Source organism: Microtus pennsylvanicus, chromosome 11, assembly GCF_037038515.1.
Source record: "Microtus pennsylvanicus isolate mMicPen1 chromosome 11, mMicPen1.hap1, whole genome shotgun sequence".
NCBI lineage: Eukaryota > Metazoa > Chordata > Mammalia > Rodentia > Cricetidae > Microtus > Microtus pennsylvanicus.
In genome coordinates, this window is record NC_134589.1 from 32,332,274 (window position 1) to 32,345,885 (window position 13,612).

The following is a 13,612-nucleotide window of genomic DNA, read 5'->3' on the forward strand; positions in this document are numbered from 1 at the left end:
GAGCAGCACGCTAGGAGGATGCACCCCTATCTCTCTGCCACTCGCCGTGAGGACCGGGCCAAGGAGAAGGGGAAGGGCGAGAAGACCACCGCCCCCCCCACGTGGGCCTGAGGGGCAGAGGAACAGGAATGCTGCCTAGAAATTGCATCACATTGAGGCTGTGTGTGTGTGTGTGTGTGTGTGTGTGTGTGTGTGTGTGTGTGTGTGTGTGTGTGTGTTGGGGGAGGGGATTTGAACCAAGCCCGAGAGAGGAGAAAAAAGAGACGCACCAAGGAAAATGTTCCATGCACATGGAGAAATTTCTTGCTCGGAACTGCATTGAGAAACGGAACCCCCCCACCCTCTTAGACATCTCCCCGCTGCTTCCCTCCCAGTGCAAAGCCCTCAGCTCCTGAAAGTCCCCCCCCAGCCCCACCTCGACAACCCTACAACTCCAGCCCTGCACCCTCCAGCCTGGCTCCAGCGCCACCGAGAGCTTTCCCCAGGACTGGCCCTGGCGGGGCGCCTAGAGCCCCATTGCATTGCTCCTGGAGAAAGGAGGGGGGCGGTGCATTTTGCAGTAGGAGGAGAACCGGGGTGGGGGGGGGAGAGAAAATTGCGCGGAGACCTGCCAAGCGCCACCGCCGCCGCCGCCACCACCGCTGCCGCGCCGCCGCCGCCTGTGAGCTCCGGCGGGCAGCCTGACTGTCGGCTTCCCGGGGCATCTGGGTCCGGCGGGGCACAGCCCTGGGCGCTGCCGGAGCCGCCACCGCCACCGCCGCCGCCTTCGCGGCCAGTGCAGTCGCTTTCCCCCCGAGCCCGTGCGGCTCCGGCTCCTCGCGGGTGGAGGAGTGGGGGGTGGGGTTGTTGTTTGGGGGGAAGAAGGGGGAGGGGGCAACGCGGAGAGAGTCAGTGGTTTCCATGGTGATGGAGCTGAAAGTGCAGGAAATTTAAAGGCTTGGACCCTGCGAGACAGACAAACCGGTGCCAACGTGCGCGGACGCCGCCGCCGCCGCCGCCACCGCCGCCGCTGGAGTCCGCCGGGCAGAGCCGGCTGCGCAGCCCGGAGCAGGCGGAGGGAAGTAGCCCAGGACCCGCTCGACCCGCGGCGCCGCACAGTGAGGCAGGACGCCGAGCGGCCGGAGAAGGAGGAGGGAACAGGCTCGTCCACGCGCCCTGCGCCGCCAGCCGCCCGGGAGAGCAGCGAGGAGCCGGCGCCCCCAGCGCCCCACGGTCGCGCTGGAGTAATCTCGGATGCCCGGCCGCCGCCGCCTTCCCAAGTAGAGCGGCGGAGGGGAGTTGCGGCCAACTCGTGCGCTTCTTCTGCGCCACGGCGGGAGCCGGCGCTGCGCGAAACGCTCTCCTCGCGGCTCATGCTGCCCGCCCTGCGCCTGCCCAGCCTTGGTTGAGCCGCCTCCGGAGGGACCGGGGAGCGCGGCAGCGCCGCGGGCTCGGCGTGTTCTCCTCCGGGGACGCGGGACGAAGAGGCAGCCCCGGGGCGCGCACGGGAGGCATGGAGCGCTGCCCCAGTCTGGGGGTCACCCTCTACGCCCTGGTGGTGGTCCTGGGACTGCGGGCAGCACCGGCCGGCGGCCAGCACTATCTGCACATCCGCCCGGCGCCCAGCGACAACCTGCCCCTGGTGGACCTCATCGAACACCCAGACCCTATCTTTGACCCTAAGGAGAAGGATCTGAACGAGACGCTGCTGCGCTCGCTGCTCGGGGGCCACTACGACCCGGGCTTCATGGCCACTTCGCCCCCCGAGGACCGGCCCGGAGGGGGCGGGGGACAGGCTGGGGGTGCCGAGGACCTGGCGGAGCTGGACCAGCTGCTGCGGCAGAGGCCGTCGGGGGCCATGCCGAGCGAGATCAAAGGGCTGGAGTTCTCCGAGGGCTTGGCCCAAGGCAAGAAGCAACGCCTGAGCAAGAAGCTGAGGAGGAAGTTACAGATGTGGCTGTGGTCACAGACCTTCTGCCCGGTGCTGTACGCGTGGAACGACCTGGGTAGCCGCTTTTGGCCGCGCTACGTGAAGGTGGGCAGCTGCTTCAGCAAGCGCTCGTGCTCTGTGCCCGAGGGCATGGTGTGTAAGCCGTCCAAGTCTGTGCACCTCACGGTGCTGCGGTGGCGCTGTCAGCGGCGCGGGGGTCAGCGCTGCGGCTGGATTCCCATCCAGTACCCCATCATTTCTGAGTGTAAGTGTTCCTGCTAGAACTCGGGGGCCCCCTGCCCCGCCCAGACACTTGATGGATCCCCACCAACGCCTCCACACCGCCTCCAACCAGTTCCACCACCCTCTAGCGAGGGTTTTCATTGAACTTTTTTTTTTCTTCTTGGCTACAGAGACCCGGCTTTCTGGTTCATGTAATGCACTGTTTAACTGTGTAGGAATGTATATGTGTGTGTATATACGGTCCCAGTTTTAATTTACTTATTAAAAGGTCAGTATTATACGTCAAAAGTTACCGGCTTCTACTGTATTTAAAAAAGAAAAGCAAGCAAAAGGAAAAAAAAGAGCAGAGAAAAGACAGACTTATTCTGGCTGTCGGTAATAATGTTAACCTGCTATTTATATCCCAGTGCCCTTCGCATGGCGAAGCAGGGGGGGAAAGTTATTTTTTCTTAAAAGTACAAAGAGATGGGGAACTTTTGTAGAAGGACTTTTTAAAATGCTATTTTCCATTCTTCGGAAAGTGTTTTGATTTTCCTTAGACCTCGAAGAAGCTATAGAGTTCAATGTTATTTTACAGTTATTGTAAATATAGAGGACAAATGGAATGACTAATCATTGTAAATTAAGAGTATCTGCTATTTATTCTTTATAATATCCCGTGTAGTAAATAAGAAAGAAGTGCAGAAAAGGATTAAAGAAAACCACTAAAACCGACTGGGCTCGACACTGATTCACTATGTTGGTGATTGATGGGGGCGGGCGGGGGGGGGGGGCGGAGGATACCGCCGCGCTTACTATTCCTATTGGGAGACAAGCTCATCGTTCGGAACTCCCCTCCTGTGGAGTGATGAAGGTGACTGTAAAATTTTCAGTGTGGGTGGGTGTTATTCTCAAACCCCATCTTTTAAGTATCATGTGGCCTCCACCGAGTCTCCCTGGGTACCCTCCCCCGTGACACCAAAGCTCAGGCCTATAGTGACCTCGACACCCAGCCGGCCCCCTGGAGCTGACCCCGAGCTGGGCCGATGAGGGAGGGAGGAAGGGGGGCGGCTGCTTTGTCCAAGCTGACAGGCCCTTCACAATGGGGACACGTGTCTTTCACACCTTCCCTGGGGGCGGAGTGCCGCTGAAACTTGACCCCCGAGGAATGGGGGGGGGTCAGAGCGCGCCCACCCAGATCCCGCCACCCCTCCCTCCTTGCACCCCCACCACAATATCCAGCCCTTGTTAACCCTTTGCATGCCCGGAAACTGAGGTGGTTCGTGCTAAAGCGACCCCTTGAATTCAACTACATACAACCACAGGGATCCTGCTGGTCTGGGGCCCCCCACGTCCCAGGCCCACAGCTGACGTGGGAAAGATGATTTGGATAATTGACACTCACCTGGGCCTTCTCCAGGACCTAAGGAAGACTGGGGTCCCGAATTTCAGAGGGGTGTGAATTTGGGTACACTACCTCTGTGACCTGCAGTTGAAGAGGGGAACACGACCCTTCCCTGGACACTTAACTCCACTTGGGGGTTGAGAAGGGAGGAAAATTCAGAATGGAATCTTTGCGCTTTAGGATTAGATAGACGCAAAGTTACCTCTCAAAGATTCAGGCAATATCACTGCATCCCAACCCTGAAAACTCCAACTTCTTGGGACTAACTCTAGACTCTCTCGCGTGCATCCCTCCGCCTCAATCCCCAGGGGCGCCCATCCACACAGCTCCACGTGGGCCGGCTTCCTGACACCGCTCCCCGCTCCTTTTATTTATCTTGGACTCCACAGTCCGCTCTCCTTTGCTCCCTTCCCCACCCCCTTGCCACCTCGTCGCGCCTCCCCCAGGGCCTCGGGTCCTCCGCCCCCCACCCCACCCCACCCCACCCCCCAGTCCAGAGTCGCTGCGAATCTATGCTAATTATTTCAAACCTGCGCCCGGGTCCCCAGCTCAGTCTCAAAGCCCCGGGCCCCGCCCTCCCTGTCCCTCCAGCCCGGCGCTTTCTTCCCTCCCGACGCAGCCTCGGTGGCTCCTCATTTCAATAGCCTGGCCCGGCAGCCGGAGCCCCCTCCCCGGCGCTGCCTCCGTCAGTCGTGGGACAGACGTTAGGGTATTCATTAACTGGGAGCCGAGGAATAACGGCATTATTCCCCCCAGAGAGGGCACCCTGCCCCCGCGACTATCTGAGGCTTCATTGTAAAAGGATTAAAAGTTAAAGACCTCCATCTTATGATTCTTTCATTTAATCTTTCTGGCGCCTGGGAGACATGCTCGATGGATGATGGCTTTTAAAATATTCCTAATGTCGGCTACCTTAAGACTCCAAGCCGAGCAAACAAACGTAATTTATTTCCAGAAGAAAGAGGATATTGAGATGTTTAAGTTTATGAACCGCCTTCCCCATGTATATTTGTTAAGTTCTGACAAATACCCAAATAACGTTAAAAATCAGCCATTCATCACTTATGAATTTATGCAAAACTTTCTGTGCCCCGGGCCAATATTTTTGTAGACAGAGTTTCACTTGCGAGGGGCGGAGGACGTGGGGAGGAGGGACGAGGAGGGGGCTTGGGTGTGGGGGGGGCAAAGCAAGAATTTTCATGCCTGGTAAACACGCGAATTATGCGAAGAGAGTTATTCCCAGCTGGGCGGGCAGCCAAAACTCGGAGAGCGCGCGGAGGCCAGCGCCCCCACCCCCACGTTGGTAATGTCATTGGATTACAATGCGAGGTCTTCCCTCCGCAAAGCCCCCTCCTCCCGCCGCGGGCCCGCCCGCCCGCCCGCACCCCTCCTCCCCACCCCTGCCCACTTGGAAAACCCGCTCGCAGCCGGCGAGCTTCTCGGCTTTCAGAGCCAGGAGCCAGGGTGAGCTGGGAGGACCCTCGCTGCAGACGTGACGGACCACAGACCACCGCACTGACAGACCCGAAGGGCTGGATCAGGGAGGCTCCGCGCTCACACAGAGAACCCTACAGGCCGCCGGCGGTCCCAGAAGAAGAAGGCAGGAGGCGCTGGTCCTGGAAAGAACATGTGTGCCTGATGATGCGCGGCCCTGGCCACTCTCTCTTCCTATTACGATTAGTATGGATACTAAAATACTAAGGGAAAGAACTGTAAGCAAAGAGGCAATGTCCCTGCAGTCACCTACTGCCTGACTCCTAGGAAGAGGAAAACTGATCTAGGAGTCCTTTCTGAACTGATGCAGACAGTGCATCCCCCATGGAGGGACAGTGTCTTCCCCCGTGTAGATTTATGACTATTACAGACACATCGTCTGTGACAAACCCAGCACCCACAAAAGTGCAGAGGGTGGTCTGGATAACCCGGCACTCCCATCAGTAGTGTGAGGGTTCCCTCTCTTTTTCAATTTCTTCCCTTAGTTTCTGCCACCCTTTCAACACCTAGCCACCATTTACACTCAAGGAAACTGAGGTCAAATGTCCACGGAAGGCCCCACGGCCCCCAGAGTCTGGGAACGGGATCTGGCTCCCTGTTGAGACAGAGAAGCCAGAGGTCCATTATCAGTCTTGCTTGAGACTCCTGGGAAAGGGGGTTGAAGCTTGGTGGCAGCTGCAGGAGGAAGCTGGCTGTGTATTAAGAGCTCTTAGCCATCCTAGAAGGGGACAGCAGGGGGAGGGCCCAGCCCATATTGGGATTTTGAAGGGGGTGATTCATCCTTTTTCTTTAATGCTCTTGGAATGTTAGGGCTGGAGGGGAGCTTAGATTCCAGGGCCCACCGTTCAATTTGCTGATGAGCAGCCGCTCTCCTCAGCTCTCCTCAGCAGCCGCATGCTGACATCACGTAGACTAATACCCTTGGCTTTGACCAGCCTCCTCCCCCCCCCCCCTCTTCTTTCTTTTTCCTTGTTCTTTAAGAAAAGGTATTTGTGGGAAAGAGTTCCCAGCTGACACCATCCCAGAGGCTCCTCAAGCTGACAGGATGATCTGTTGTACCCATTCAGCAGCCATACCCTAAGAGCTTGTCTGGGACCAAACAACTGAGCTAGACCCTTTGGGCCTGTTCTCACCTGAACCCAGTCATTTCCAAATAAGGAACGTGAAGCTCAGAGAGTTTAAACATCTTGCCCAAAGCCGCCCAGTGATACATTTATAGTTCAAAACCCAAACCACTGCCAAAGTCCGTGCCTCTCCTCGAGAGTTCTTTCTTCCAAGGACCTGAACACCTGTCTTGGGACACAGTGTGTGCCCTTCCACATACAGGTCAGCCTCAGTGCAGGCAGTTTGTGTCTCCTTTTACACATCAGTACCTCCCCATTTTCCCATCCCACACAGGGAGATGACCAGGCAATCGGGGATGAGAAGTGAGTGAGATTCAATGGAGAGGGAGAGGATTTAGACAGTCAAGTGGAAAGACCAGAGAAAGGAAGGTTCACAGCTGCCTGGACAGCCAGGGAAGGTGTTTGGCTAAAGTCTCAGGAAGCAAGTGGAAAGTCAACCCTCTGCACAGAGTTGGGAGAGAAAAGGGCATTTGGACTGAGAGAAAAGAATACGTAAGTAAAGGAATAGTGTTGGAGAAGTATTTGTGTGTTTGGGAAACAGCTCAAACTTTAGCATAGGCTGGATTCCTGCCGAGAAAGCAAGCAAGCAAGTCAGAAGAGCAGGCTGGAGCCAGATGAGGGAGGATTGTGAATGCCAGCTACAAGCCCCAAGCCTTATTTCTCAAGCAATAGGGAGAGCCCTTGATTAGAGCAGAGAGACCACTTGGGCCCACAGCAAGAGGAATCATTTATTCATTGAATCAACATTTGGGGAACACTATTCTGGCTATGTATTAGTATATACAACAAGCAACGTCAAAATCGAAGTCTTAACCATTTAGCTGTGCTCATGAGTCTATAGAAGAGTTCAACCACTGTACGCACGTTGTCAACTGAGCACTGACAGACTGACTCGCAAAAGGGCAATTAAGCACACGGCTGTGAGCCAGCTCCACCAGCATGCTAAGCAGACCCCCACATTGGCTTCTCCATGTGCTTTGGGTTTTCTCACAGCATAATGGCTTCAGGACAGCTGGACACACTTGGCAGCTCATGGCTCTGAGAGAAAGTGTCTCCAGAGGATCAGATGGTGACTGCAAGGCATCCTCTGACAGTCATGAAAGTCTTGTGACACCACTTCAGCTTCATCTACTGGTTAGGCAAGTCTCTCGGGCCAGCCCAGATGCAAGGGGAAGGACACCAACCAACCGTTACCTCTCCACAGTGGAGCAGGGACAAATTGTGGTTGTGGTAAGCCACTCTCGTTAAACACTGCCCTAGGCAAGAGCTGTTGAGTTTCCCCAGACCCAAACACAAAAAAACAAGAGTCATTTCTAATTGAAGTCTGGCATCATGTGCCAAGAGGGATAGGAGACGGCGACAGTGGCTGCTGGAAGACTGGCTATGGAGGACCTTGCGGAAGCCCATGCTTGAGGAGCATCGGGGCCAACGAATCCAGACCTTGTTGGCCAGAAGGCTGGAGAGGACTTGGTGACTGATGGCTGAAGACCTGATGACCATGTCTAGGTGGTTGCTGATGGTCCAGCCTGCAAGGGACCAGGCACAAGAGGGGATCTCCAGAGGCTTGCACTCTGGTCCTCATTTGCCCGGTTCCATTCTGTGACCAACACATGGCACTGAGAAGTTGGTCGTTTAACACTAGCCAGAAGGAAATGAATAGTGGTCCGTAGGATGCCACGGTGAGTCATTCAGCCAGGGATTGAGGTAAGAAGCATCTTTTGGATTTCCACTTGCAGAAAACGAACGAAGAGGTAAAAGTGATGAACGGAAGACACGGAGACAGTCCTGTGAGTAGAAGGAAGAGTGCTCTTAAAGATCCTCGTCCAATCCAAGAGGTGAGGATAGCACGGCCGCCAAGTATACTATGAATACAACCCAATAAGAAATGGTAAAGTTACTTAGCATACTGAGTCCTATTTGGAAGGGTGGTACATAGTTCTCAAGCACAGACTTCATATAGGACAACATTGTATCACAGAGTCAGAAGGTTAGCCTCCTGGGAAAGGGAAGCAGAACCCTACATGTTTGATAAAGTAATGATTTGCTGGCATTTGGAACAAAGTGTCTCCTTTAAATAGCACGCATGCTCTTTGACTACAGAGCCCACCTCTCCCTGTTGGGTGTGTCCGTCATTTTAGTGTCTACTGAGAGTATTGTAAGCATCTACAGCTGGGGCCTTTTTATTAAAGGGGACTGAAATTAGAAAGTATTTTTATTCTTTTGAAATTAGGTGGAGAGAAGGAAACCATACATAGGAGTTGGAAAGGTTTTGAGGGAAACATTATAGAAGTACAGCAATAGCATCAGCTTTAATTCTTAAATGTATGTTGATGTGCATGTGCCATAGGATTGCAGTGCCTGAGGAGGCCAGTAGGAGGCATCAGATTCCCTGGAACCAGAGTTCCAGGCAATGGTGAGAAATCTGAAGCAGGTGCTGGGAACCAACCCGTTCTGCTGCAAGAGCAGCCAGTGCTCTCGATCACCAAGCCAGCTCTCCAGTCCCACGGTGTTAGAATTTCAAACTTTCAAAATTATTTTAGGTGGAATGAGATAGAAGAGCTCCAGAGGACAGAAAACGGGTCTGACCCAGCTCAGAGCTTGACCCACAGCAGTGAACCGGGGTGACAATGCAAAGTCCCAAGATTCCAAGGAACCAGAGTGGCTGCCAGGGAGGTTGGGCAGCAGACGGGACACTTACTGAACTCTTCCCTGAGTGATGGAGTCGGTTGAGCTTGTGTCCTCTGTTCTGGAATATCTAGCTGCTGCTATGCCCTATAGCTAAGCTACAGAAGGCAACCCTCCATCAGCAGACTGTGCAAGGCGACTAAGGAAGACGGTGGGCGTAGACCCCTGCCTGCAGCAAAGGCCCTGTAGTCATTGGCTTTGGCCACTGCTTCCAGCCCCTGTTGCAAAGGACTCTTAACTGTTGTGGAATGTTTTCAGTGAAGGAAACAAAATTAGTCAAGCAAGGGAAACAGCCTTCCCCATTTTACAGATTTCCAAACCTAGGGCAACGGGAAGCGGAAGAGACTCCCCAGATCCAGCTGCCAGTTGAGGGTGAAGGCAGGAGTCCAGAGGGGCAAGAGCTCAGAGCAGGAGAGGCAAGGGTTCAGAGCTCCCTGAGTTTATAATTCTAACTGTGCTCTCTCCTTCCGGAGTCACCCCAGCTCCAATCCATTCTCCACGCTAGAGCCTGGGTGACCTTAAGACACGCATGTGGTCTTGTCACTCCCTGCTTGAAACCTCTCAGAGGCTTCCCATTGCTGTAGGATAAAGGGCAGATTTCTTCCCAGACTGAGCCCTCTCCTCCCTGGCTCTGGGTTCAATCTGTACAGGAGGATCCCTAGCCCCACAGCTTCCAGGGCCTTTGCACCTGCCATAGCTTCTTTCTGGGATGCCTTCCTATGCCACCGGTGTCCCTAAATGCCACTATCCTTCAGACCTCATTCTTGGGAGGGTGCAAATCAGGTCCCTGCTACTCCACACTGTCTCAACTGTCTGCTTTTTCTTCGTAGGACACACCAGACTCTGTAGTTGGTACTGTCACATATAGTTAAACAGGATATGTTATGTGACTGCTCTCTTATGTGATTTTTTTTACTATTGTGTTACCATCATAGAATGTACTTACACAAATCCAGGTTCAGCTGTATACACAGTCCCTTGACATTATATGTTGTCTTATACAAAGTTCATACTCAAGAATTACACAGTCAAAAAAAAAGGCGTGGAGCTGGGAGGAGCTGGAGGTGTATCTCACTTAGTGCAGTGTTAGCCTAGCATGTAAGAAGTCCGGAGTCCCCTAAACCATGCACAGTGGTACAATGCCTGCAATTCCAGCACTTGGAGTGGTAGGAGGATCAAAAGTTCAAAGTTGGGGGCAAAGGAGATGGCTCAGAAGTTAAACTAGATGTTGCTCTTGCTGAGGACTAGGGTTCAATTCCCAGCACTCTCATGGCGATTAGCAACAGTCTCTAACTAGGGTTCGAGGAGATTCAACACCCTCATGCAGGCTTCCATAGGTACTGTGTGCGTGTGGTCAACAGATACAGATACAGGCCAAACACCCACACACAAAAAATAAAAATAAATAAATCTTTAAAGAAATTCAAGGGAATACTTGGCTACAAACGAAGGCTGAAGCCAGCCTGAGATACATAATACCCCCCTCTAAAAGAAGGAGGAAGAGGAGGAAGAACAGGAAAAGGATGTGAAGGAACATGATTGCGTTACAAAATATTCTCGTAATTTTTAAAATCAGTTTGTGATTTTTGTGTTGAGCTTTGCTGACAGCTATCCTGGAACACATGTGGCCCTCAGACTGCCTGTTAGGCACACCTGTTAGGTCAATCACTCCGCAGAGCCTCTTGATACTGTTGAGGGAAATGGTAAATCCGAAATGAGCGAGTCTGTTACAGAGAGAGAGAGAGAAAGAGAGAGAGAGAGAGAGAGAGAGAGAGAGTGTCTGTGTCTGTGTGTGTGTGTGTGTTGCAGAGGTCAGAAAGGGCATCGAATCTCCTCAGAACTGGATTCACAGACTTTGTAAGGGACCTGAGGTGGGTGCTGGGACCTGAACTCAGGTCCTCTGCTACAGCGGGGCCAGCACTCAGCACTGCTGAGCCATCTCTCCAGTCCCTTTTCTTTTCTTTTCCTTTTTTCTTTTCTTTTTTAGTAATTGGCAGTATACTCTAAAATATTTCTTGAGGAAATAGCCTAGCAAATGCACAAACCAGGCATGTAGTCATTTATGCCCTCTCTCGAGCATCACACACTGGCTCTGACTGCATGCTCAGCCAGCAGCACGGTGCATGTGCTGCCTTCAGCATCCCCACAAACCCACGAGGGACACTTGGCACTGGCATGGCCAGGCCTATGACATCACAGGAGATAGAAATGTCTACGCTGCATCATAATCATATAAGATCACTGCCACGCATGCAGTTTATTGTGAACAAAAGGATTTCTAAAGCAGCACATGACTCTATTCCTAATTTAATTATCAGCTTCATTCATCACAGTATCCCTGGCCGCTAGTGAAGATTTTAGCCCTTATAGACATTCGTTCTATATTTACAGGACTGCCTACACTGAAGAAAAAAAGTAACATTATTAGATCCCCTTCTTGGTGTAAGCCAGATTCCAGCTGGGCCTCTGAGCACACCAGGAGCTCAGAGCTCAGCCCCTGTTAAACAGTGATCGAGGGTAAATTGAAGAACATACTGAAATGTGTAATACAGGGCAGGGAGCAGATGACCCTAAGGTGACCCTATCAGTACAGGAGATAATAGTGGCTCCTGGATTACCGAATCTGAAAGTCCTGTCTGACAGAGTAGGGAGGGAACGATAACCCCTTCCAACAAATGATGGGCCTCTTGGTCAATGGGAGATCACGCTGCCTGGAGATCGTGCCCTATCAGAAGATGCTCAAAGCGCCGAGTGATTTATGGGGAGAATTTGGAGACAATTTGCAGGGGCAAGTGAAAGAATCTCCTTTCCCCACATCTGAAACCCTAAAAGACAGGAGAGATTACCTTATCTGCCACACGATTAAAACCTAACCTTTCATGCCCAGGGAATAATAAAACAAAGCCAGGACTAACTTGTGTCTATTGCTTTTCCGTTTACAAGGCTACGATCATAGCCATTATCTCTTTCAAATCCACACGACAGATCATGGCCAGAATTTGATAATCATTTTAAAGATAAGGGGACTGACACTAAAAAGCCACTTGACCTGGAGGAGTTGGATCTGGGATCCATGGCTGTCTTTCAGCTGTGGGCCTTGGTGAAGGCACACTGATTCCCCCAAAAATGGTGGGATGGTCCAATGGGCCGTATATTTTTTTGCCTCTCCCCAACTCCAGGGCTATATTGTCCCTCCCTTGATCAGGACAGAAGCAGCAGTAACCAGCTGTATACATGGGTATTCATTACCTAAGGTCTACTGCTGGAGGCCACACCCAGTGGCTTCTTCCTTTCCTTGGCTGACACAAAGACTTGGGGTTTAATGCCAATTTTTACTATTGTTTCTCTGTTGGTGACGATGGTGGTTTTAAATCACAAGCCAAGGCCAGGGATGTTGCTAAGTTGGTCAAAGGTTTGCCTACCATGCACAAAACTCTGGTTTTGATCCCCAGAAATACATTTTTTAAAAAAAGGGCCTAGCAGCACATCTGCAATCCCATCTCTCAGGAGGTGGAGGAGACCCGAGAGTCTGAAGTCTAAGGTCATCCTAAGCTCCATAGGGAAATTCAAGGCCAGCCTGTGCTACATAAAACCTATCTCAAAAAAAAAGTTATAAGCTGAAAGGTGCTTGAAGGTAGGAAATCAAGGACCAAAGACAAAGCTGAGAACGGGAAAAGGTTTAATCAGGATTCAGAAACTGAAAAACTGATAAATTTGTCTCACAAGAACCAAGGAACAAATTCAGTCCAAGCAACCAGCCCCGATTGGTTTTCATTTTAGAAATTCCCCTTTTCTGCTTATTGGCCCTTGACCAGCGATGGTAGTTAGTGGGCTCACCGAAAGTGACTATCAGGTAGTTACAACGGAGTCACAGCCAGGTATGGACAAGGTCTCAGCAGTCACCCTAAATGACATCTGTCTATTTACAGCCCCTACAAAAAGAGAAAAAACATGAGGCCCAGAAAGGGAAAATGACCCGATCATGTCTAACCTCTATAGCTGTGATCTTAACTGAACCCTTAAGGCCATACATTCAAGGGACTTCCCAGAAGGAGAAGCTTTACCAGACAGAGCCTATCGGGAAGTCTTCAGACTAAGGGAACGGGGGGGGGGAGGGGCTCTGGCACTTTTTCTTTCTCATGCCTCAGGTATGAGGTGAGCGGCTTTGTTCCATGTAGACTCCCTGATATGATACTATGCTTCACCAGGGGCCCAAAGCAACCAAGGCCCAAAGCAATGGGATCCTCTAAAATTGTGAGTCAGAGTAACTCATTTTTTCTCTCCAAATTGATGATCTTTAGTATTTGTTACAATAACGGGAAGGTGACACAAGGCTCGCATCAGAAATGAGGCAGTGAGGCACTTCAGTGGGGACCAGGAGTGTTCCACACTCTCTAGGTTGGACAAGCTTTGGAAACGCCACATTTCAAGACCGGTTGTCCAAGGGCCTGGGACTCCGCTGCTGTCTCACTCCTTCCTGACCTAGAAAAGCAAACACTGTAGATGTGCTTCTGCTGGATCCTGGAACATGCTCAGTGCTGGTCTTCCTTTCTTGCTGGCTGCAGACAGATACTCCTCAAAGTTCTGAGTCCACCATAGAGGGAACTGTCATCTTGGGATTCCTAGTACCCAAATCTCTGCCTCAGTCCAGACGTCATTTCTGAGTTTCACACTGCGAAACCAACTGTCTTGAGAACTTCAGAACATCAGCTACATGCCCAAAGTTGAACTCTGACTTTGTTCTATTTGCTAGCTTGCTTGTTGAGACAGGAT

General features: G+C 52.0%; 1 protein-coding gene across 1 annotated transcript; it reads left to right on the plus strand.

Moving 5' to 3' along the window:
- Positions 1-1,492: 1,492 nt before the first annotated feature.
- Nog (noggin) lies at positions 1,493-2,882 on the plus strand. Its single transcript, XM_075991136.1, has one exon. The coding sequence runs from the start codon at positions 1,493-1,495 to the stop codon at positions 2,189-2,191; it is 699 nt and encodes a 232-aa protein (XP_075847251.1). The 3' UTR covers positions 2,192-2,882.
- Positions 2,883-13,612: the final 10,730 nt, after the last annotated feature.

Coding starts and splice junctions, on each gene's coding strand:
- Nog (XM_075991136.1), top strand. CDS start 1,493: ATGGAGCGCTGCCCCAGTCTGGGGGTCACCCTCTACGCCCTGGTGGTG.